The sequence below is a fragment of the Salmo trutta genome, chromosome 17, assembly GCF_901001165.1.
Source record: "Salmo trutta chromosome 17, fSalTru1.1, whole genome shotgun sequence".
In the NCBI taxonomy this organism is placed as follows: domain Eukaryota; kingdom Metazoa; phylum Chordata; class Actinopteri; order Salmoniformes; family Salmonidae; genus Salmo; species Salmo trutta.
The window spans coordinates 21,437,921-21,463,840 of record NC_042973.1 but is presented as its reverse complement, the minus strand read 5'-3'; the positions used below and the strand labels follow the sequence as shown (position 1 = coordinate 21,463,840).

The window sequence follows — 25,920 nt, the reverse complement described above, 5'->3', positions numbered from 1 at the left end:
AAAATATGAGTTTTGTCCAGATGCAATCAATATCAGAGATTGGCTGTAACCCTGCTCCGTGACCCATAGCCAGGTTTCGTGGCCTCTCCCCTCATCCATCAATGTATTCATCTGTTGCATTTAGGTGCAAAACAACATCCAATGAGCCCCATTGTCCGAGAAATCATAGCTATTTTTATAGCTCCATTTAAGGATGAACGTAGTAATTCAGGGTTATCTTCTAGTTAACAGCTGGCCTCTTAAGAAAAGGAACATGTTTGTAGGACACTCATTATTATAAAAGGAGAGTAGTCATATGTAGTATACTTTACAGTTGAAGCCACTTTCACATACATTACTGAACATACAGTAATATGATCAACAGGTTAAAAATCTCATCACTTGTTGGGTATGTATTACTTGCTAAATCCATTGCTTAATTTTTTCTTCCTCTAATTTCTTCCTTGAAGTAAATACTTAACGTAGCTATATGTATGCAAATTTGAGTCTCCCAACTCATTAAAAGCATTCTAATTGCAACTCAGTGGCGGAACGGTCATCACACTGCAGACTCTATCCTTGCTCTGCGCTCCACCTCCTGCTATGCTACTGTATCCATCCATGGATGCAACTTCTGCTGCAGTACTGGAGTGAGAAAGTTAATATGACCTTGACAGTGTCTCAATAACAGTGTAATAATGGTTAGAGTCAGGGGAGTGTTTCAACATTTTAATTTGCCAATAAAATCTAAATGAAAAAACAACAAATGCTTCACATACTTATAGAGAGTACAGGCTCTATATTGACAAATAACAGATGAAAGAAACATGTTTTCGAGTGGAATATATTCAGTATATGTCACATTAACCAAACTAGTTTTCCATTAAAGAAATCTATGCTTTCCTATACTTAAAGTAGTTCCGATATGTGATGGGTAGTTGGCCATTCTTTCATCCCAATGAAGGATTTGTTGAAGTCAAATTATAGCTTTTGTACAAGAAGATGATATGTGTGGTTTGTACCCTCACACAGACTGTGTTTAAAGTCTCTGCGACACAGACTGTGTGCAGAGTCTCTAGCATAAAAAAATTGATGATGGCTTTTCAGCCCCAAAACATTTTGACTCGCACAATTTAACTCCGATTTATCTCCCCAACATCTGCACTTGAGGTCATCCAATTTCACCTAAGCAGGGGTTGGAACCAAAATTATTTTCCAATCATTTTGTACTGAACAGAACCATTATTTTTTCGTTCCATTCCACTATTCCGACCAGCAAAGTAAAGTTCTGAACCGGTTTGAACCAAAAAAGTAAAGGTTTACATCGTTCCTTTCTGTTCCTTTTTAAAACTCTGAAATATATATTTTTTTTTTACATTTAGCTCGACATTAAATTATTTCACCAATGGATAGAGCAGCTTGCTCAAGAGCGGGCAAGCTATTTACGTGCATTGGACAGACAAGTGAAGTGTAGTGTGCGACATGCGACTGAAATTCTGCAGGTGAGGACAATGCTGGGTATGAAGCGCTGGGCATCTTGTTGTTATCACATGCATTATTTGAATTAGGCCCACGGAACTATATCTACAGAGGGGTGGTTTCTCTGAAGGAACTTTGAATGTCTATGAACTTCAGAAAGTTGGCTTTGCGTAGGCGCTTTGTTGAATTTTTTGTGGGGACTGTAAAAAAATGTCCAGAATGTAAAAGAATGTTATTAACCGGTTCCCATGTTTTTAAAATAAGGGTTCTGTTCCTGAACAGTATCGATCACTTTTGTTCTCAGTTATGGTTCTGTTCCTCTAAAAACTTTGTTATTTTCTGATTTTCAGTTCTGTTCCCTGAACCGGTTCCAACCTCTGACCATGAGTGCTGCTGGTTCACTCCAAAGTAAATTCAAGTCAGAGTATGAAAGAGTTTGAGTACCTGTATTAGTCATTCCTCCTGCTACACAGAACACATTTGAACCCAGTCTGAATCTCTCACTGTGCTCTTTTGGCTTCCTTATGGCCTGTTTTGTTTTGTGAGGAGCCTTGCTGAGAGGGTTGGCACTGACTCCAGCTGCTCCTTATGTTCGGCCCTCTTCATACGTACACCGCGCTACAGTACAATCCTCCAACCAACCTTGGATGGTTGTAAAGCCCTGAAGTGAAGCCTGCATGCTTCCTTCCTCGCAAGCCTCTCCAGACACAATGAGACTTCTTTTTCACACACCACTGCTCGCGCTTTAAAGCTCATTCCTTATTCATGTGATTGTCATGTTTACTGACAGTGCTGTTCAGCATCCAGGTTTCAACGGCAGTCATGAATTGCCCTGCCTTTTGTTTCCCTTCAGGACTTTCTGACACAACACACTTTCCGAGAATCACCCGAGTATGATATCCTCTCTCTGTGTGTCTGTCTCTCCTTGATCTCTCCTTCTGTCAACACCAACATAAGAATATGATAGATGTTTCCATACCTGAATAATCTGTCTATCTCTTCTCTGCATTATGGTGGCAAGGCCCTTCGCTCACCACGAGGTTGGGTGTAGAAGCGTTGGAAGGTCGAATTAATTTGTGCTATGTTTGACGATATTGTACATATGCCTATTGTGTTTGGAACAAAGCAACAGGAACAAATCCTAGTGTAAATGTACTGTATGTTTGCAATCCATAGATGTACGGTTACAAAATCTATAGCAACCGCAGTGGATGCCTCTGACCTGTTGTCGAGTGCTTTATTTTTGTAGTGTTTTGATGGTTTTCCTACTTTATGCTCTGCATCCCTCTGTTTGCTGTAGTGTTCTTCAACATTGCCTCAGCCAAAGCACCTGGAGAACTGTGCAGCTCTGAAGAGCGAGAGAGCGTGCTCTACATTATGTATCAGCCAGTGTCTAGCAGAGCCTGTGGAGGAAATGTGCTGATAGAGATTCATTCTGCTCGTCTGCATAAGAGAAAAATAATCAAATAAAAGATGAGGCAAGGCAACCACGTAAGGTGACACTGGGATTCAGGTGAGAGCCCTGTGGATGACTCGCATGGAGAGATTCAGAGATTGGAGCCTTTTATGGCCACGGCCCTCATTTGCATTTTGTTTATTTGTTTGTGAGAGGAGCGGGGGAGTGATGCATGTGGGAGGCGTGAGAGGAGAGCGCTAGGCGTGAGGGGGAGGTATAAGAGGAGGAGAAGGCTGAGCCGTGAGAGGAAAAGGTGCTCCGCTCTGTAGAACAGTGTCTTCTGTCTGTGAGGTGCAAAAGTCTGAGAAAGCTGCAAGGGTGTTTACAGACTAACAGACAGGCCGGTACTTTCCGGGATCCCCTCAAACAGTCATTTTGGGGCACCATCTGCCACCTGCCCCCAACACTGAACACATGCAGGCTGTGCCCTCTCTCCGCATTCCCACGCTGTTTTCATTACACCAGTACACAGAGCCATTAGCCATTAACCTAGCTGGCAAGCAACACACACTCCCCCATCCCGTATTACTAATATCTTCAGGACACTTGTTTTGCACATGTTGTGTACTGTATATGAACTTGATATGGTCTAGCCACTGAGGGGAGACAGACACTTCTAACACTTATTCAACAGGAGTCAGCTCAGCAGGCAGTGGTTTATTTAAAACATTTTCTCTTCCTGTGAATTATCTGAATAGATAAACATCTCTTCATTTTTTAAGTATGCCTAACGGCATAGATACATTCATAAATCCTCAAATGCATCTGGTTATCTCATGGAATGTTGTTGTGTATGTCTTTGTTTCGAGAAATATTAGGAGGAGGCAAAAACTAGGTTGTGTGAGAGAACTGTTAGGACAGGTATCATAGAAACAACATTGTGAAGAATAGAAGACAAGGTACTGTGTGTGAGACACCCATAGGTAACGTTTTCAGAGAGAGTAGTAAAGTTCTTGCTAGGAGTAGTACAAATCAAATCACAGTTTATTGGTCACATATTTAGCAGATGTTATTGTGGGTGTAGTGAAATGCTTGTGTTCTTAGCTCCAATAGTGCAGTAGTATCTATTCATTTTCAACATTACACACAAATCCTAAAGTAAAAGAATGAAATTAAGAAATATCTAAATATTAGGACGAGCCATATCGGAGTAGCATCGACTAAAATACAGTAGAATGGAATACAGTATGTAAAAATTATTTAAGTGACTAGTGTTCCATTATTAAAGTGACCAGTGATTCCATGTCTATGTATACAGGGCAGCAGCCTCTAAGGTGCAGAGTTGAGTAAACGGGTGGTAGCCGGCTAGGGATGGCTATTTAACAGTCTGATGGCCTTGAGATAGAAGCTGTTTTTCAGTCTCTCTGTCCCAGCTTTGATTCACTTGTACTGACCTCGCCTTCTGGATGGTAGTGGGGTGAACAGGACGTGGCTCGGGTGGTTGATGTCCTTGATGATCTTTTTGGCCTTCCTGTGACATCGGGTGCTGTATGTGTCATGGCGGGCGGGCAGTGTCCCCTCGTTGATGCGTTGGGCAGAATGCACCACCCTCTGGAGAGCCCTGCGGTTGCGGGCGGTGCAGTTGCAGTACGAGGCGGTGATACAGCCCGACAGGATGCTCTCAATTGTGCATCTGTAAAAGTTTGTGAGGGTCTTAGGGACCAAACCAAATTTCTTCAGCCTTCTTCAGCCTCCTGAGGTTGAAGAGGCGCTGTATCAGTGTCAGATTGTCAAGTGCCAGTGATTGGACTGAATGAAATGCTGTACTTCTGTTTGTACATGTAATGGAGGTATGTTGAGCGTGGCATTATAGAAGCTTTTAAGCCTTGTTCACATTGGCAGTTTCAAATGACTCAAATCAATATTTCCATATCCGATTTGAATCTGTTATTTTTCCTGCAGTCTGAACAGCCAAAAAGCACATGGAACCGGATATTTCAAGCCACATTTCAAACCACCTTTATAGGGGGTTTGAAATCAGATACGAATCTGATTCCTGGCCATGTGCCTTTGCAGTCAGTGGTTTTTAGACTTATTTGGCATATCTTGTTGCTTGCTAGCTACTCTGTTGACAGTTTGACAAGAACATGTGGTAGCTAACTAGCTTGTTAATTGTTTACAAACGCTAGGAAATGTGCTAGAAAGCTAAACAGCTAGCTAGTTGACTTCTGTGGCAAACCAAAAAGGACTTGTTTTGAAAGTTGGATCATCTTATCCTTTGAGGCTTTAAAGGTGTTTTTACCCTATGATTTTGATCATTCAAAGCAACTGGGAAACATCCATGGTAGGCATTGTTGTCACCTTCGCTTGATTGCTACATAACTTCTGCCTGAAAGGAAGCACAATTTCCACCACAAATCAGCCTACACCAAAGCACACATACCCATCGTTAATATGACAACTAGTGTAGCCATGTCAGCAAATGACTGCTGTCTGAACACACACAAATCCCATTTGGTCACTTGTAACTTGCTGTTTGGACAGTCAGTATTCCAAAACAGATTTGAAAAACAAAACTGATTTGAGCATCAAGGCCTGCAGTGTGAACAAGGCTTTAGAGGGAAGTAAATCCCTATCTGATTACATTGCTACTAACCTAAACACTGAATAATCCAGGAAGTAAGGGGACTTTACATTTGAGGACTGGGTCAGGGAACATTCAGATATTGCTTCAGTTTGTTGTGGCACCTTCCTATTTTAGTTCCCAACCCAAAGGAAAATTGTGGGTCTATGTGATGTTCACAGCAGAATCTATTACAAAGGACTCAAATGTAGCCTTTTACTGATAGATTGAAGATTTGGTATGTATTCCACACCTGTGTTTACTCTACTGTACAATTGTGTTTGAACTCAAATATGTTAAACAGAGTTCATGTAATGAGAAGTCACTTTTGATGAAAAGTCACCCCCGAAACAGCAGCATTTGCATAAAGTCATCATTCAGAAGTCAAGTGCCAGTGATTGGACTGAATGAAATGCTGCACTTCTGTTTGTCATTTGTGGTCTACTGGAGAGAGAGAGCAAGAGAGAGAGAATTGCTATGGTAACTATATTCCCAATCAAATAGCAATAATTTGCAAACATTTGAAACCAAATCAGCTCTAGTTTGCTCTTCTGTCATTTTCAGCGCAGTGGAGTCAACATCTGCTCTGCCAAAGCAAAGCAGCCTAATTAGGATGAAGACTGTGTCCTGTTCTATCCCAGCTGTGTGCTATGTGCTGCTGGGCCACACTGAGACAGATATGGCCCAGTGAGGGTAAACTCCCTGAATGGATGCCTTCGCCCACATAAACAGAGAGGTGAATGCACCACAACCGCTGTGGTAATGAGAAAATTAGCCCAAGCTATTTGTAACTTCCTTAATTGCTTTGTGTGGATAGACAGCACACCTTCCAGCATACCCGTAGCTACCTGCTAATTGTAAACCTATCACTGTCTTTCTGGGAAATTGAGAAGGGAGGGGATAAAAAAAGCAATTGCAGAGAACAAAACAATGACTTATTTCTGGATCCTGATTAAATAAATGTTATCTAATGTGATTACTGATATTTGTGTGGGTTTTGCATATTATTATTTTTTATCTCTGTCCAGTGCAAACCATTATCAAACATATTTTTAAGATCACCTATGGTCGCAGTTGAAGCAGAAATATTTGCAGTGATATCATGGTGTTATTAATTTGTTATTGCCTGGTGCTCATTGCATTGTAGCTACTATTTTTCTCGTGCTTCATAAGGGAAATGCCTAGTTTGTGCCAACCAATAGAAATAAGAGCTCTGTCCATCCCATCCCTCAGTATGTATCTATCTCTCTTCTCTGCCCTAGTCTTCCAGGGGGAATCTGTGGTACCGTACTGGGCTGGTCCTTGGACAGTAGTGGGTATATGTGTTGGACAGCAGCTCATCCGAACCCCTGTTTTGAATAAATACCAGCTGCTGCTGTGACTTGCCATATGGAAGCGACACTTCCCCCAGAATGCAGCTTTCAGCCACTCAGAACAGGTGGAACTCAGAACAGGCTGTACACTGTGATTTCACAACCATTTTAGCACAGTGTACAGGTTGCAGGCAGGTTGCAGACATTTCACAGGTTTGCTTGGATTATTATGATCACTTTACTTTTTTGGGTGGAAGGGGAAGAGGTCATTTAGACTTTTAAGCATTGCATCCTACTGGCTGAATGAACATTTCCTCACTGCAGATACTATGGTGCGCAGGTTCTAAGATGTTATTTTATTACTGGGCAATGGACATTTTATAAATGTGGTATATTTATGTATGCTGCAAGTAAGAAACAAACACAATTGTTTTACCCTCACATCTCTTCTGACACTATAGCGTCAGGTCTTATGGCTGTGTTCTGTATGCCTGTAGCCAATTAATCCAACCTCATCATTAGATACACTGAGGCTTCATAGCAGGATTCAAGACATACCAGTCCCATCAGTGAACCATCACTTAACACTTGCCCTTGATTCTGTCAGAAACACTGATGGGTTGTTGCTCCTGGACCTGCTGACCACTTAAACCACGTCTCTCTGTCAAATGTTTGCAAATAGTTGGTATTTGATTGGGAATATAGTTACCATAGCAATTCTCTCTCTCTCTCTCAGACGTGCAGCACATAAAGCGTCGGGACATCATTCTGAAGCGGGAGCTGGGAGAGGGGGCCTTTGGGAAGGTGTTCCTGGCAGAGTGCTATAACCTCAGCCCTACCAAGGACAAGATGCTGGTGGCTGTCAAGGTAAGAGATGATCTCTCGATAACACAGGGCCACCTCACTTTCCAGTTACAGCAGACCCCTCACAGAAGTCAGGGCCCCTCAGCACTCAGCGTATGAACTGTATTAACTTGATCCTTGAACGGCTCTTGGGGCCACCACACCTGACATGGCCAGCCGCCTCAACAACGTGGATAGATAAAAATTAGATTTTTTTGCTGTAGTGTAGATCAATAATCATACTAATGGTCATTGAGGTCACTATGAGTACCATGTTGGTTGTCTCATATCAGACTGAATGTATGAGGCTCCAATATGAGGTGACAGTGCCACAGTCCAATATGAAGTGACAGTGCTCCAGTCCAATATGAGGTGACAGTGCTCCATTCCAATATGAGGTGACAGTGCCCCAGTCCAATATGAGGTGACAGTGCCCCAGTCCAATATGAGGTGAGAGTGCCCCAGTCCAATATGAGGTGACGGTGCCCCAGTCCAATATGAGGTGACAGTGCCACAGTCCAATATGAGGTGACAGTGCCCCAGTCCAATATGAAGTGACAGTGCCCCAGTCCAATATGAGGTGACAGTGCCCCAGTCCAATATGAGGTGACAGTGCCCCAGTCCAATATGAGGTGACAGTGCCCCAGTCCAATATGAGGTGACAGTTCCCCAGTCCAATATGAGGTGACGGTGCCCCAGTCCAATATGAGGTGACAGTGCCTCAGTCCAATATGAGGTGATGGTACCCCAGTCCAATATGAAGTGACAGTGCCCCAGTCCAATATGAGGTGACAGTGCCTCAGTCCAATATGAGGTGACGGTGCCCCAGTCCAATATTTGGTGACGGTGCCCCAGTCCAATATGAGGTGACGGTGCCCCAGTCCAATATGAGGTGACAGTGCCACAGTCCAATATGAGGATGAAGTTGCCCCAGTCCAATATGAGGTGACGGTGCCCCAGTCCAATATGAGGTGACGGTGCCCCAGTCCAATATGAGGTGACAGTGCCACAGTCCAATATGAGGATGAAGTTGCCCCAGTCCAATATGAGGTGACGGTGCCCCAGTCCAATATGAGGTGACGGTGCCCCAGTCCAATATGAGGTGACAGTGCCCCAGTCCAATATGAGGATGAAGTTGCCCCAGTCCAATATGAGGTGACGGTGCCCCAGTCCAATATGAGGTGACGGTGCCCCAGTCCAATATGAGGTGACAGTGCCTCAGTCCAATATGAGGTGACGGTGCCCCAGTCCAATATGAGGTGACAGTGCCCCAGTCCAATATGAGGTGACAGTGCCCCAGTCCAATATGAGGTGACGGTGCCCCAGTCCAATATGAGGTGACGGTGCCCCAGTCCAACAATGTCAGGGGAAGTTGCCCCAGCATCTGTGCGTTAGAGACGATGAGTATGGCGTGTCTCCTCTCTAATGCACAGGCAGCTCAGATTCAAACTCCCATTAGACAGCTCTGTAAGTGTTATAATGTCAAAATGTGTTTGTTACTCGCCATTATGGAGTTTCGCTGAGCAACTATCTTAATTTACTCCTGTTACAGCCAGTATGTACTGTACTTCCAAAAAAGGTCTAAATAAAAATGTACAAGCAACCGAACAAAAATTATATTCGGCACCTCCAATGTAAATCACCCATTACTGCCACGCTCATGTCGGAAGTCTACACCAGCTCAGTACATTTGAGGTGCCGAAGAGGCATTTTTTCCGGTTACTCGTACATTTGTATTAAACCCTTTTTTGGATACTGGTGCAGGGTGACTGCAGCAGCTGACTAATAGGTGAGAACATTTACCCCTGGAAGTCACGTTCATACCAATATATCTCATTAGCAGGTTCACTTAACACAATATTAAACATGTTTTACATACTGTACAGGTCCTTACGGCTGACTTCAATATAAACTTTTGGGTCAAGATTTTTTGTGCCACTTTTAGCTATAGCTTCACTTTTGGAATTGACCTCAATGTTGCTCAATATTAAATAAACGGCTAATGAACCGTAGCATTAACTGCAGAACAGACAAACAACTTTGAGCATTATGTACAACTGGTGGGCATTAACCATCTGGGTTCGCCCCTTCACTAACACACACACACACACTCACACTAGTGCTGAGCAATTAACCAAAATGTCTGTTATTTAGTTTTTTTTTAAATCCTCTGAGCCAAGCATATTGATCAAATGAATGGCATTTTGTCAGGGTCTTTTAGAAATATGACCTCTGACTTATTCAGTGATTCCCTTAGCTTTTTAAGAACATAAATGTGGCTGTCATAGGAGGCATGTTAAAATATAGCTGTTTGTTAGTGAGGCTAAAGGGTGATCATAGATTTCCTGATCCTAAATAGGTCTCAGTGGGTTTGATGGCAGCAGTAAGATCTGTCATTCAACCAGGGCCATATGGTGTACCTTGTTACAATGGTACACCGAGAGATTGGAGGCGTTAAATGTTCAGCGATCAATATTTATGTGACTTTAGAGTAGTCCTCCTGGATTGCATTTGGGGCATAATTGAGGTGGTAGCCACCAAACAGCTTGTGTAGCTATTATGTTTGTTCGCGCATTTTCAACCCATTATTACAAGGGTATAGATTTTCACAGCTTCAAGGTTAATCAGGTCTGTTGGGATTGTGTTATATCAGCCCTAGTTGATGCAGACACCTGTTTACAATGACATCCATTTTAAAGGCCAGTGCAGTCAAAAACTCAATTTTCCTGTGTATTATTTTCCACCCTATGAGGTTGGAATAATACTGTGACATTGTGAAAATTATGATAATGCCCTTTTAGTGTAAGAGCTGTTTGAAAAGATCGGCAGACATTTCAGCCAGTTTTGGTGGGATGGAGTAACATCACCAGGCGGTAAATTAGATAATAGGCCAATAAGAAAGTTTTCCCCTCCCCACTCAGACCACTCCCAGACAGAACTAGCAAAATTCTTGCTTGAGAAATTGCTCTTTGCTAAGAAGCAATTTTTGTTTCTTTTTTACTATTTTAATTGAAAACAATCACAGTAAGGTACGTAATTGTTACCCAGAATTGATTTCATATTGAGATAAAAATGGCTGCGTTGGATATTTAATCAATCTGCCAAGTGCACTGTTGACACTTTTCAGAAAGAAACCATTTGTAAACTGAAGAAGAGCAGTTTCAATATTTCAGCATCTGTATCATTGACCAGCACTGAACAATTAACTTAATCGACCAAATATTGAATTAGGATCATTTTCTCAGGGATTGATCTTGAAATTAAATTTAAACCTCAAGATAGCCGTAACTAAATAATGGTAAACTGATATTGCTTAAATTATGTTGAGGTCAATACAATCTCTAAGAGACATAAGCTAAATTTAAACTAAAACCACCAACACTGCTCTGTCTATATCAGGTGTTCCCATACTGGGGTATGGGTAAGCGCAATGCCGTAAGGGGTACGCCAAATAAAATTGTGATTCACATTTTGAAAATCAAATAAAAATCTTCACATTTTCAAACAGTCCATTTATATTTTCCAATGGGGCTATACATTTGGGTGAGGTTTTTTTCTCACCTGAGTAGCCTCATTTCACGGCCAAAAATAAAATGAAACCATCTAGTGTTCAGCGAAATAACAACCCAATGTGAAATACAGGTAGCCTAGTCAAATAATTAACATCCAATCACATTAACCGTTACTCTCTCGCAGGAATTCCACTAACGGTCCATATGTAGCCAAGCGTAGCTGCTGCTCATGTTGTTATCTGTACTGATGGCGCAAAAGCCATGACAGGGAGACACAGTGGAGTGGTAACACCCGTGCAAGCTGTTGCTCCCGACACCACTTGGTACGCTGCAGCATCCACCGAGAGGCTCTTGCTGCCAAGGGAATGCCTGACAGCTTGAAAGACATTTTGGACACTACAGTGAAAATGGTTAACTTTGTTAAAGCAAGGCCCCTGAACTCTCGTGTATTTTCTGCACTATGCAATGATATGGGCAGCGACCATGTAACACTTTTACAACATACAGAAGTGTGCTGGCTATCAAGGGGCAAAGTATTGACAAATGTTTTTGAATTGAAAGACAAGCTTAAAGTTTTCTTTACTGACCATAATTTTCACTTGTTTGACCGCTTGTATGATGACGAGTTTCTCACACAACTGGCCTATCTGGGTGATGTTTTTTCTTGCCTAAATGATCTGAATCTAGGATTACAGGCACTTTTCTATTCACTTATCCCCTCCAAACATTGCTTTGAGTTTGCTTATTCGTCTATAAACCTGTGAATGGCATCTCACAAAGTTGTCTGGAATCGACTCAGTATTGTGGACAATAGGAGAAGGCAAGGTGAATACTGTGGAGGTGGTGTGGCTGGTGTGGGCCTGCATAATGTGAATGGTTGGTTGTGAGTGAGGCTGGCAGAGAGAGTTCCTTTCACAGCAAGGTGAAACCCATATGTAGACAACAGTTGGGTTGGCTGTCAGAGGAGGAACCAGGTTAAACATTCACGGAAATGTACTTAATTGTTAGTGCAAAAAGAGATACAGTATTCTCAAACAATGTCTTTTTTCCTGTTAAAATCATAAGATATTGGTAGCTGGTCACATAACATCACTGTGTCATATCCATCCTTTAACACAGTGGGTCGTACTGTCACAATCTCCTTGAAATGTGAAGTGGTTGTCAGTAATTGTTGCGCTTGATATATTACATTTCACGTAAAGATTACGATTGTAACCTCAGGGTTAAAATGCAAATTTCACCTCTAACATGACACAGTTGAGGATATTAAAGTTCAAAGGTCATACAAAGGTAAACTAAGCTGCTGGAGGAGGGGTCACACTATGATGGTTGGAGACAAGGGGCACATTCATCACTGTTTCCCTCTTGTCACCACCACTCTTCATCAATGCGCTCATCCATGGAATGATGTTAGCCATGATAGTGTGTAGCGAGAGGGAGGGAGCCGCAGTGCAGAGGCAGGGGAAAGAGGCCGACCTTACAGAGACAGACTGCAGCAGGAGAAATAAGGCTGTCTGTGAGGGATGTTAGATCATCTCCCAAACTGTTCTACTCCACATATGCTTTGATTAAGAGTAATGGAGGCAACACTGAGCTGGCTTTCTTTTGTCTTGCTTTTTCTTTCATTCTTTTCTTCACATCCCCAGTCACCAGAGTGGATCCTATTGAAATAGATGCCGCACAAATATAAAGGCGTGTATGCTGTTGTTTTTTAACAATGTAGCTTGTATTTCATGTTAGGTAAGATTGCAATGTAAGCACCACAGGTACATAGCTACTTATATTTCATTTTAAGTTATATCTAGGTTATAATGGAATGTCAGACTATATATGTGTAGGTCAACAAGTCTCGGAGACTACCAGTAAAGCTGTTTAGTCTATGTGTCGGCTCTCTAGTATGTCCTGTATATGCAGGTGGACTCTGAGGACACAGCACTCCACTACAGCACAGGGGTCATAAAGCATTCAGGTTGATAGGGATAGATGCCTTGCCATCTGTCCATGGGCACTGCCATCCATTCTAATTCCCCTCTGCATTTGTGATATAAGGGAATTCAAATTTAATAAAACATTAGCAAAACATTGTGATTCATCATTCAGATATCTATCATTGTTGACTCATATATCGCCAATATACAGTATATTGCCTACATTTAACTGTCTGTCAAATAATAGAATACAGTAAGGCAAGGTTAATTATATGCAATTAATAGTGTTAAGAATTCTATGAATTATTATGTTTTAGCTGTGGTGTTGTTGTGGACTTTTACGTAAGTGGAGGATTGTATTGTCAAATCTCCGGAAAACATGAATTCTGTTTTCGAACTTTAGTTTACAGTACAGCAACAAAATATATTGTTTTTTAATGGAAAAGCACCCAGAAATTACTGCTTGCCAGTCGTCCTAGACACAATAAGGAACTAATCCTACCTGTTAATGTATGGTGGATCAGAAAGAGACAAGACATTGAGTGTAAATGCCAAATATTTCATAGGTGGGAATTTAGGAAGGGTGTTAAGCTTGTCAATAATGATACCAGAACTCTGAGCCAATACGGTAGGCAACCACAACGTCTAGATCTGGTGAGGCACGCACGTCTCTTATCACAGCTCTATAATGAAATGTCAGACTATGTATATGGGACACATAATGAAGTAAATTACTAAATTATCTGCTTCTGTAAAGCCATTAGGTTTGCTGGGTCATTGTGACAACCTGTCAGAGAAAAGTTTATTTCATGTTCTGCTCCTTAAATTAGAAGATTACAGTGCTTTACCTCCCCTGCTCTGTTTATTACCCGGTCTCTGTTCTATTTGCACCAACCAGGTTATTGTGTGTGTGTGTGTTTGGGTGTTAGTGTTTATCTATGGCTCATTGTTAGGAAGCCCAAAATAAAACATTTATATTTTCAGTTTCTTTCATAAATATAACTCAGTTATCAAATATTTTCCACATTTAGCAGATAAATAAAATTCAATCAAAGTTTATTGATAGCGTACACAGATTTTCAGGTGTTATCAGACGTGCAGCGAAATGCTTACAGTGCTTTCGGAAAGTACCCCTTGACCTTTTCCACATTTTGTTAGGTTGAAGCCTTATTTAAAAAATTGATTAAATTGGTATTTTTTTCTCATCAATCTATGCACAATACCCCATAACGACAAAGCTGAAAAATAAATACAAATATCCCATTTGCGTAAGTATTCAGATCCTTTACTCAGGACTTTGTTGAACCACCTCTGGCAGCGATTACAGCCTCAAGTCTTCTTGGGTATGACGCTACAAGCTTGGCACACCTGTATTTGCAGAGTTTCTCCCATTCTTCTGAGCAGATCCTCTCAAGCTCTCAGGTTGGATGGGGAGTGTCACTGCACAGCCATTTTCAGGTCTCTCCAGATATGTTAGATCGGGTTCAAGTCCGGGCTCTGGCTGGGCCACTCAAGGATATTCAGAGACTTGTCCCGAAGCCACTCCTGCGTTGTCTTGGTTGTGTGCTTAGGGTTGTTGTCCTGTTGGAAGGTGAACCTTCGCCCCAGTCTGAGGTCCTGAGCACTCTAGAGCAGGTTTTCATCAAGGATCTCTCTGTACTTTCCTCCGTTCATCTTTCCCTGTACTTTCCTCCGTTCATCCTGACGAGTCTCCCAGTCACTGCCGCTGAAAAACATCCCCACAGCATGATGATGCAACCACCATGCTTCACCGTAATGATGGTGCCAGATTTCCTCCAGACGTGACACTTGACATTCAGGCCAAAGAGTTCAATCTTGGTTTCATCAGGTCTGAGAGTCTTTAGGTGCCTTCCATTTAAGAATGATGGAGGCCACTGTGTTCTTTGGGACATTCAATGCTGCAGATATTTTTGGTACCCTTCCCCAGATCTGTGCCTCGACACAATCCTGTCTCGGAGCTCTATGGACAATACCTTCGTACTCATGGCATGGTTTTTGCTCTGACATGCACTGTCAACTGTGGGACCTTGTATAGACAGGTGTATGCCTTTCCAAACCATGTCCAATCAATTGAATTTACCACAGGTGGACTCCAATCAAGTTGTAAAAACATATCAAAGATGGTCAATGGAAACAGGATGCACCTGAGCTCAATTTCAAGTCTTATAGCAAAAGGTCTGAATACTTATGTAAATAAGGTATTTCTGTTGTTTCTTTTTATAAATGGGCAAAAATGTATTAAACTAGTTTTCACTTTGTCATTATGGAGTATTGTGTGTAGATTGATGAGGAACATTTAGTTTTAAATCCATTTTAGAATAAGGCTGTAACATAACAAAATGTGGAAAAAGTCAAGGGGTCTGAATACTTTCCGAATGCACCGTATGTTTCTAGCTCCAAAGGTGCAGTAATATCTAGCAATACAAAACAATACACACATAATTTCCCCCCCCCCATGAAAAATAAATATCAGAGCGAGCAATATCAGAACGAGCAATGTCAGAATCTGGAATATACAGTGTATATATACAGTACCAGTAAAAAGTTTGCCTTGATGACAGCTTTGCACACTCTTGGCATCCTCTCAACCAGCTTCATGAGGTAGTCACCTGGAATGCATTTCAATTGACAGGTGTGCCTTGTTAAAAGTTAATTTGTGGAATTTCTTTCCTTAATGCGTTTGAGCCAATCAGTTGTGTTGTGACAAGGTAGGGGGGGTATACAGAAGATAGCCCTATTTGGTAAAAGACCAAGTCCATATTATGGCAAGAAGAGTTCAAATAAGCAAAGAGAAATGACTGTCCATCATTACTTTAAGACATGAACGTCAGTCTATACGGAAAATGTCAATAACTTTTAAAGTTTGTTCAAGTGCAGTCGCAAAAACCATGAAGCGCTATGATGAAACTGGCTCTCATGGGGACCGCCACAGGAAAGGAAGACCCAGAGTTACCTCTGCTTCAGAGAACAAGTTCATTAAAATTACCAGCCTCAGAAATTGCAGCCCTAATACATGCTTCACAGAGTTCAAGTAACAGACACATCTCAACATCAACTGTTCAGAGGAGACTGCGTGAATCAGGCCTTCATGGTCGATTTGCTGCAAAGAAACCACAACTAAAGGACACCAATAATAAGAAGAGACTTGTTTGGGCCAATAAACATGAGCAATGGACATTAGACTGGTGGAAATCTATATTATGGTCTGATGAGTCCAAATTTGAGATTTTTGGTTCCAACCACTGTGTCTTTGTGAGACGTAGAGTAGGTGAGCGGATGATCTCTGCATGTGTGGTTCCCACCGTGAAGCATAAAAGAGGAGGTGTGATGGTGTGGGGGTGCTTTGCTGGTGACACGGTCTCTGACTTATTTAGAATTCAAAGCATACTTAACCAGCATGGCTGCAGCAATATGCCATCCCATCTGGTTTGTGCTTAGTTGGACTATAATTTATTTTTCAACAGGACAATGACCCAACACACATCCAGGCTGTGTAAGGGCTATGTAACCAAGAAGGAGAGTGATGGAGTATTGCATCAGATGACCTGGCCTCCATAATCACCCGACCTCAACCCAATTGACATGGTTTGGAATGAGTTTGACCGCAGAGTGAAGGAAAAGCAGCCAACACGTGCTCAGCATATGTGGGAACTCCTTCAAGACGGTTGGATAAGCATTCCAGGTGAAGCTTGTTGAGAGAATGCCAAGAGTGTGCAAAGCTGTCATCAAGGCAAAGAAAGGGTGGCTACTTTGAAGAATCTCAATTATAAAATATAGTTTAATTTGTTTAACTCTTTTTTGGTTACTACATGATTTCATATGTGTTATTTCATAGTTTTGATCTCTTTGCTATTATTCTACAATGTAGAACATTTTACAAATTAAGAAAAACCCTTGAATGAGTAGGTGTGTCCAAACTTTTGACTGGTGCTGTATATTTTTATATAGTCAGTTCGTCAAATTTGTGCCCTGCTGGAGCTGCCCCGGTCAACTGTTATTGTGAAGTGGAAATCTCTATCAGCAACAACTGCTCAGCCACAAAGTGGTAGGCCACACAAGCTCATAGAACCGGACCCCTGAGTGTTGAAGCGTGTAAAAAAAACATCTGTCCTCGGTTGTACCATTCTGTACCGAGTTCCAAACTGACTCTGGAAACAACGTCAGCACAATGACTATTCGTCGGGAGCTTCATGAAATGGGAACACCATGCGCAATGCCAAGTGTCGGCTGGAGTGGTGTGTAGGTCTCCTCTCTGGAGCAGTGGAAACGTGTTCTCTGGAGTGATGAATCATGCTACACCATCTGGCAGTCCGATGAATCTGGGTTTGGCAGATGCCAGAAGAATGCTACCTTCCCGAATACATAGTGCCGACTGTAAAGTTTGGTGGAGGAGGAATATTGGTCTGGGGCTGTTTTTCGTGGTTCGGGCTAGCCCCCTTAGTTCCAGTGAAGGGATGAATTGGAACGCCGACTGCGAACCAGGCCTAATCCCCAACATCACTAATGCTCTTGTGGCTGAATGGAAGCAAGTCCCGGCAGCAATGTTCCAACATCTAATGGAAAGCCTTCCCAGAAGAGTGGAGGCTGTTATATCAGCAAAGGGGGGACCACCTCCATATTAATGATTTTTGAATGAGATGTTCGACAAGCTGATGTCCACATACTTGTGGTCATGTAATGTGTCTATATCACTGCCTCATTGCCTGCATCCATAATGGGACTGCGGTCAAACGACCACCCCACATCACTGTCAAACACTCCCTGAAACACTTCAGCAAGCAGGCCTTTCTAATCGACCTGGCCGGGGTATCCTGGAATGATATTGACCTCATCCCGTCAGTAGAGGATGCCTGGTTATTCTTTAAAAGTGCCTTCCTCACCATCTTAAATAAGCACGCTCCATTCAAATAAAATTTTACCAGGAACAGATATAGCCCTTGGTTCACTCCAGACCTGACTGCCCTTGACCAGCACAAAAACATCCTGTGGCGTACTGCATTAGCATCGAATAGCCCCCATGATATGCAACTTTTCAGGGAAGTTAGGAACCAAAATTCACAGCCAGTTAGAAAAGCTAAGGCTAGCTTTTTCAACCAAAAATTTGCATCCTGTAGCACAAACTCAAAACAGTTCTGGGACACTGTAAAGTCCATGGAGAATAAGAGCACCTCCTCCCAGCTCCTCCCAGCTCCTCCCAGCTGCCCACTGCACTGAGGCTAGGAAACACTGTCACCACCGATAAAATCCACTATAATTGAGAATTTCAATAAGCATTTATCTACGGATGGCCATGCTTTCCACCTGGCTACACCTACCCCGGTCAGCACCCCCCACAGAAACTCGCCCAAGCCTCCCCATTTCTCCTTCACCCAAAATCAGATAGCTGATCTTCTGAAAGAGCTGCAAAATCTGGACGCCTACAAATCAGCCGGGCTAGACAATCTGGAACCTCTCTTTCTAAAATGATCTGCCGAAATTGTTGCAACCCCTATTACTAGCCTGTTCAACCTCTCTTTCATATCGTCTGAGAATCCCAAAGATTGGAAAGCTGCCGCGAGACACTCTAGACCCCAACTGCTACAGACCTATATCTATCCTACCCTGCCTTTCTAAGGTCTTCGAAAGCCAAGTTAACAAACAGATTATTGACCATTTCGAATCCCACCGTACCTTCTCCGCTATGCAATCTGGTTTCAGAGCTGGTCATAGGTGCACCTCAGCCACGCTCAAGGTCCTAAACAATATCTTAACCGCCATCGGTAAGAGAGATTACTTTGTAGCCTTATTCATCGAGCTGGCCAAGGCTTTCGACTTTGTCAATCACCACATTCTTATCGGCAGACTCAACAGCCTTGGTTTCTCAAATGACTGCCTCGCCTGGTTTACCAACTACTTCTCTGATAGAGTTCAGTGTGTCAAATCGAAGGGCCTGTTGTCTGGACCTCTGGCAGTCTCTATGGGGGTGCCACAGGGTTCAATTCTTGGTCCGACTCTCTTCTCTGTATACATCAATGATGTCGCTCTTGCTGCTGGTGATTCTCTGATCCACCTCTACGCAGACGACACCATTCGGTATACTTTTGGCCTGCTTTGGACACTGTGTTAACTAACCTCCAGACGAGCTTCAATGCCATACAACTCTCCTTCCGTGGCCTCCAACTGCTCTTAAATGCAAGTAAAACTAAATGCATGCTCTTCAACCCGATCGCTGCCCGCACTTGCCTGCCTGTCCAGCATCACTACTCTGGACTGTTCTGACTTAGAATATGTGGACAACTACAAATACCTAGGTGTCTGGTTAGACTGTAAACTCTCCTTTCAGACTCACATTAAGCATCTCCAATTCAAAATTAAATCTAGAATCAGCTTCCTATTTCGCAACAAAGCATCCTTCACTCATGCTGCCAAACATAACCTCGTAAAACTGACCATCCTACCGATCCTCGACTTTGGCGATGTCATTTACAAAATAGTCTCCAACACTCTACTCAACAAATTGGATGCAGTCTATCACAGTGTCATCCGTTTTGTCACCAAGGCCCCATCTACTACCCACCATTGCGACCGGTACGCTCTCGTTGGCTGTCCCTCGCTTCATACTCGTCGCCAAACCCACTGGCTCCAGGTCATCTACAAGTCTCTGCTAGGTAAAGCCCCGCCTTATGTCAGCTCACTGGTCACTATAGCAGCACCCACTCATAGCACACGCTCCAGCAGGTATATCTCACTGGTCACACCCAAAGCCAATTCCTCGTTTGGCCACCTTTCCTTCCAGTTCTCTGCTGCCAATGACTAGAACGAACTGTAAAAATCACTGAAGCTGGAGACTCATATCTCCCTCACTAGCTTTAAGCACCAGCTGTCAGAGCAGCTCACAGATCACTGCACCTGTACATAGCCCATCCAACTACCTCATCCCCAAACTGTATTTATTTATTTATCTTGCTCCTTTTCACCCCAGTATCTCTACTTGCACATTTATCTTCTGCACATCAATCACTCCAGTGTTTAATTGGTATATTGTAAATCTTACCTCATTTGCACACACTGTATCTAAACTTTTTCTACTGTATTATTGACTGTATGTTTTGTTTATTCCATGTGTAACTCTGTATTGTTGTATGTGTCGAACTGCTTTGCTTAATTCTTGGCCAGGTCGCAGTTGTAAATGAGAACTTGTTCTCAACTGGCCTACCTGGTTAAATAAAAGTGAAATTAAAAAATAAAAATAAAAAATATGTATGTATGTGTTTATATACTCCATATACTGTATATACAGTTGAAGTCGGAAGTTTACATACACTTAGGTTGGAGTCATTAAAACCCGTTTTCCAACCACTCCACAAATTTCTTGTTTACAAACTTTAGTTTTGGCAAGTTGGTTAGGGCATCTACTTTGTGCATGACACAAGTCATTTTTTCAACAATTGTTTAAAGACACATTACTTCACTTATAATTCACTGTATCACAATTTCAGTGAGACATACACTAAGTTGACTGCCTTTATACAGCTTTGAAAATTCCAGAAAATTATGTCATGGCTTTATTATCTTCTGATAGGCTAATTGACATAATTTTAGTCAATTGGAGGTGTACCTGTGGATGTATTTCAAGGCCTATCTTCAAACTCAGTGCCTCTTTGCTTGACATCATGGGAAAATCAAAAGATATCAGCGAAGACCTCAGGAAAAAATTGTAGACCTCCACCGATCTGGTTCATCCTTGGGAGCTATTTCCAAATGCCTGAAGGTACCACATTCATCTGTACAAACAATAGTACACAAGTATAAACATGATGGGATCACGCAGCCGTCATACCGATCAGGAAGGAGACGCGTTCTGTCTCTTAGAGATGAATGTACTTCGAAAAGTGAAAATCAATCCCAGAACCACAGCAAAGGACCTTGTGAAGATGCTGGAGGAAACAGGTACAAAAGTATCAATGTCCACAGTTAAACAAGTCCTATATTGGCATAACCTGAAAGGCCGCTAAGCAAGGAAGAAGCCGCCATAAGAAAGCCAGACTATGGTTTGCAACTGCACATGGGGACAAAGATTGTACTTTTTGGAGAAATGTCCTCTGGTCTGATGAAACAGAAATAGAACTGTTTGGCCATAATGACCATCGTTATGTTTGCAGGAAAAAGAGGGATGCTTGCAAGATGAGGAACACCATCCCAACCATGAAGCACGGGGGTTGCAGCATCATGTTGTGGGGGTGCTTTTCTGCAAGAGGGACTGGTGCACTTCACAAAATAGATGGCATCATGAGGGAGGAAAATTATGTGGATATATTGAAGTAACATCTCAAGACATCAGTCAGGAAGTTAAAGCTTGGTCACAAATGGGTCTTCCAAATGGACAATGACCCCAAGCATCCTTCCAAAGTTGTTGCAAAATGGAATTAAGGACAACAAAGTCAAGGTAATGGAGTGGCCATCACAAAGCCCTAACCTCAATCCTATAGAACATTTGTGGGCAGAACTGAAAAAGCGTGTGCGAGCAAGGAGGCCTACCAACCTGACTCAGTTACACCAGCTCTGTCAGGAGGAAAGGGCCAAAATTCACCCAACTTGTTTTGGGAAGCTTGTGGAAGGCTACCCATAATGTTTGACCCAAGTTAACCAATTTAAATGAAATGCTACCAAATACTAATTGAGTGTATGTAATCTTCTGACCCACTGGGAATGTGATGAAAGAAAAAAAGCTGAAATAAATCATTCTCTCTACTATTTTTCTGACATTTCACATTCTTAAAATAAAATGGTGATCCTAACTGACCTAAAACAGGGAATTTTTAGTAGGATTAAATGTCAGTTGTTGTGAAAACTGAGTTTCAATGTATTTATCTAAGGTGTATGTTAACTTCCGACTTCAACTGTATATAATGGTGTGTATAGAATGTATGGACACTATATGAATAGCAAAGATGTACAGCAGTAGTTATATAGGATCAACCATGACTCAAATACAGCATATACAGATAAAGTGGGTAAAACAGTATGTAAACATAATTTTTTACCTGTGTTCAATGACTCTATGTACATAGGGCAGCAGTAGTCTTAGGTGTAATTGTAGAATACGGTATTGTAGTCGGCTAGTGACAATGTCTAAGGTCAATTTTCTAAGGTCTATATCACTTTTCCTCTCTATTTCCACAGTCTAATAAAGTTCTTGCAACAGTATCGTACTTTGCTAAGCAGTTAAAAGAAACCCTTGTACTCCTCAGACCCTGAAGGACTCCACCCTTGTATTTTCTCAGACGCTGAAGGACCCCACCCTTGCAGCGAGAAAAGATTTCCAGAGGGAGGCGGAACTATTGACGAACTTGCAGCACGAGCACATTGTCAAGTTCTACGGTGTGTGTGTGGATGGAGACCCCCTCATAATGGTCTTTGAGTACATGAAGCACGGAGACCTCAATAAGTTCCTCAGGTAAGTTTTGTCAACTAAATGCCCAGTAAGATGCACAATAAGATATGCTCAGTTCTTCCTAATTTTGGTAAATTAGTATTTGGAGTAATGCAAGCTGCCAACTGAGAAATACTTTTCTGGTGAGTGTTGTTGGAAGTTAAAGACTTCTCAGCTGAATAAAGCAGTGACGTGTGTAGAATAAATATGACATGCTCAAATCTTTCTCAGTTCTGTCTTTGGGTGCTGTAGCCCAGACTTTTCTGATGTGTGCCGTTTGGAATTATTAAGTTTACTCAGCTGAATAAAGCAGTGACGTGTGGGATAAGCAAGACGTGCTAAACTCTTATATCTATAAATGTGTCTTTGGTGTAGCCTATGAGTTATAAAAACGGTCAACTGAGAAACGTACTTTATATGTGTTTTTGGAACTGTGGAAGTTTACTCAGCTTAATTGAAACGTGTGTGGAAGCATCTCCCCCTGTTTACCAACCACAAGTGTCTGTAGACTCAACAATTAATGGCAGGCTGACTGCACCCCACTAGTGATGTACTGTGCTGGTCCACAGTACGCTAACCTGAATAACTATCCTCAGTATTAGAGTTAACGTCATACAATAAATCCTTTGGCCAGAAATATATGTGATCATTTACAAAGATGAAACCAGTTCCTGTCTATTTCCTCATCATTTCTACATGTAGTGTAGTAGAACAGCCACAACCCTGCAGGTTTCACTGCAAGCATCAGGCTGTGATTGATGGATGGCTTCCCCTCAGAGAAATGTTGTAGCGTACAAGAAACAGGAGGGGTAATACAATGTTTTTGTTGTTTTCCACTAGACCTGTCACCCAGTACCAGAAGCATTGACTTCCTATTCGCTACACTGTAGATTAAGTAGAGATAACCTGTTATGTGTGTAAAACCACAAAATGCTGTGTGTAATGGCAGTCTGTTGACTGAGCCTCCACGGACTAGGGAAACTGGGACTCAGAATTCAAATGAGACAGCTGATCTCCTTTATGATTGGATGTTATTGAGCCCCTGGATGCTTGGCAGTGGCAGGGAACATTGGTGCTGAATAGCAGAGGCAGAGCAGGTAGACGTCTGCTGCTTGCTGATGGCTTTATACATGCAAATGTCATGACAGTTATAGCATTTCCATTCAATTGTTCTGCATTCATTAATACAGAGGAGCTCTTGTTGGTTTTGCACCTAGTGGCCCTGGTACAGTAATGATGTGGCCCATGTTCCTGTCTCAATTAAAGTTTGAATGTAAAACACCATGAATCTCATGTCCAATCCATTACAACTGAAGAACATACCACTGTCATATACTATGCAGAGCTAGAATCCATTATAAAATGTAATGTGGAGTAAGAATATGGTGATTGAGATAAGATTCTCCCTCCCTCCCTTATTTCTCCATCCACAGAGCTCATGGGCCTGATGCTTTGATCCTGGTTGACGGACAGTCGTTGCAGACCAATGGGGAGCTGGGCCTGTCTCAGATGCTGCACATTGCCACTCAGATCGCCGCGGGGATGATGTACCTGGCCTCCCAGCACTTTGTGCACCGTGACTTAGCCACCCGGAACTGCCTGGTGGGCAACGGCCTGCTGGTGAAGATTGGTGACTTCGGAATGTCCAGGGACATCTACAGCACGGATTACTACCGGGTAAGCACCTACACTATGTATGTTGCATAATAAAATATTTCTTCCATATTAATCATGTATTTGTAAGTACCTTCATAATCAAGCTAACCTAAAGATCTCTTTCGGCGACAACCTCAGTGTTTTTGCTTTAGTGAACAGGTGGTGTTTTGACACAGTGGGCTGGAAGATGTGGTGTTCACCCTGCATTCGCCTCCATTCATCGTGATTGTGTGTTATCTTTTCCTTTATTGATGCCTGAACTCTTTACCTTTACTAACGCTAGGAAATGTACAAGAAAAGTAATGCATGCTCAATGTAATGATGTCTATTGGGTCGTTCCAAGAATAGAGGGCCTTTTGTAATGCATGCTCAATATAATGATGTCTATTGGGTCGTTCCAAGAATAGAGGGCCTTTTGTAATGCATGCTCAATATAATGATGTCTATTGGGTCGTTCCAAGAATAGAGGGCCTTTTGTAATGCATGCTCAATATAATGATGTCTATTGGGTCGTTCCAAGAATAGAGGGCCTTTTGCGTCCCTTTGATATTTTAGTAGAATTTGTGCACCAATATTTAATTTTAAAAGCCTGTTATATTAAGTGAAGTGTCCTTTAATGTAGACCACATGGAAAATTCTATAAATCTGAATTTTAATATGACTTGCTAAAGTCATATTAAAAATAGTCAAATCATAGTAGTCTAATCATAATGTAAAGGCAGGTGAGCTGGTCCTACTCTTTTTGGCCATTTTCTGGTGTTACACATAGATAGACAGTCTAGAAATGTTTTGTGAAGCTTGTATTCAATTGACACCGTACACAACAAGCTTCTATTCCTCCTGTCACAAGTGGATTTATGGCTGATTTAAGATTAAATCGTCAACCCTGTTACGGTTAACAGTGTTACTTCATTTGGCACTTAATAGACACTTACTATGGTCCTTTTTTTATTTAACCTCTTGAGAAGGAAAAACATGTTTATTATGTTGAACATGTGCTCTTTATGACAGAATGTTAAAATTAGGTGAACTTCACCAAGTTACACTACCCAAAAGGTACTCAATTGGTGGAACGACCCTATTATTAAACATGTGTTAGGTGTAGGGCAGAACCATTCTTGCTGTATTCTTTTGTTTGTTGTCTCTGAGACACGGTGACCAGAATGAATATAGAGCTCTTATCCCAGTTGATAATGGACTTGCTGAAGCTGTGCTGGCATCACAAAGGGATTATTACTGTGGTACATCGGATTTTCACTAGATACAGACTATAATTGCCATTGTGGAAAATATGTTACATTTGCAGTAAATGTCAAATAGTCCATTGAGTCTCCTCCCACTTAATGTATTCTGCAGGCTCCTTTTCCTAAGTGGTACCTCTAATAGCTGATTTCTCTTTGCAACACACAGCTCAGTAAAATACATGTATCAATAAGGTGTCAAAGAGACCAGGAAGTGATGTAAATTAAGGCACTTTGCTTGACTTTCACTGTGTAATTACTGTTCCAACCACTTCTGCTCTTTACTGCAACAGCTTTCATGTTGCTTTTCTCCTTTTAGATACTAACACGAGTAAGTTATAGTATGAAAATCTCAACATCATAGGCATACAGGTACAGATGGTCATCAGTGGAGTAGCCTGTGAGAGAGAGATGTCTGATTCACCATCAGACTACTAACAGGACTGCTGGACTGCCCCCTATTGGTATGGTGGTCTGGCAATGGACTGTGGGCCTTGGCCATTTTAGGCCTTGGCAT

At 42.0% G+C, this 25,920-nt stretch overlaps 1 protein-coding gene across 6 annotated transcripts in view; it reads left to right on the top strand.

Moving 5' to 3' along the window:
* The window catches only part of LOC115151838 (NT-3 growth factor receptor-like), a 289,545-nt gene that overhangs the window by 253,581 nt on the left and 10,044 nt on the right, over positions 1 to 25,920 (top strand). For 4 of the 6 annotated variants that reach the window (XR_003867375.1, XM_029696113.1, XM_029696112.1 and 1 more), the window contains exons 13-15: positions 7,527 to 7,657; positions 22,325 to 22,530; positions 23,940 to 24,183. Coding sequence is in view for 5 of the 6 variants with exons in the window: in XM_029696113.1 (XP_029551973.1) it covers positions 7,527 to 7,657; positions 22,325 to 22,530; positions 23,940 to 24,183 (581 nt within the window). In the remaining variant the exon portion in view is untranslated. The remainder of the gene's footprint in view (positions 1 to 7,526; positions 7,658 to 22,324; positions 22,531 to 23,939; positions 24,184 to 25,920) is intronic. The other 2 variants (XM_029696116.1, XM_029696115.1) reach the window with 1 other exon arrangement.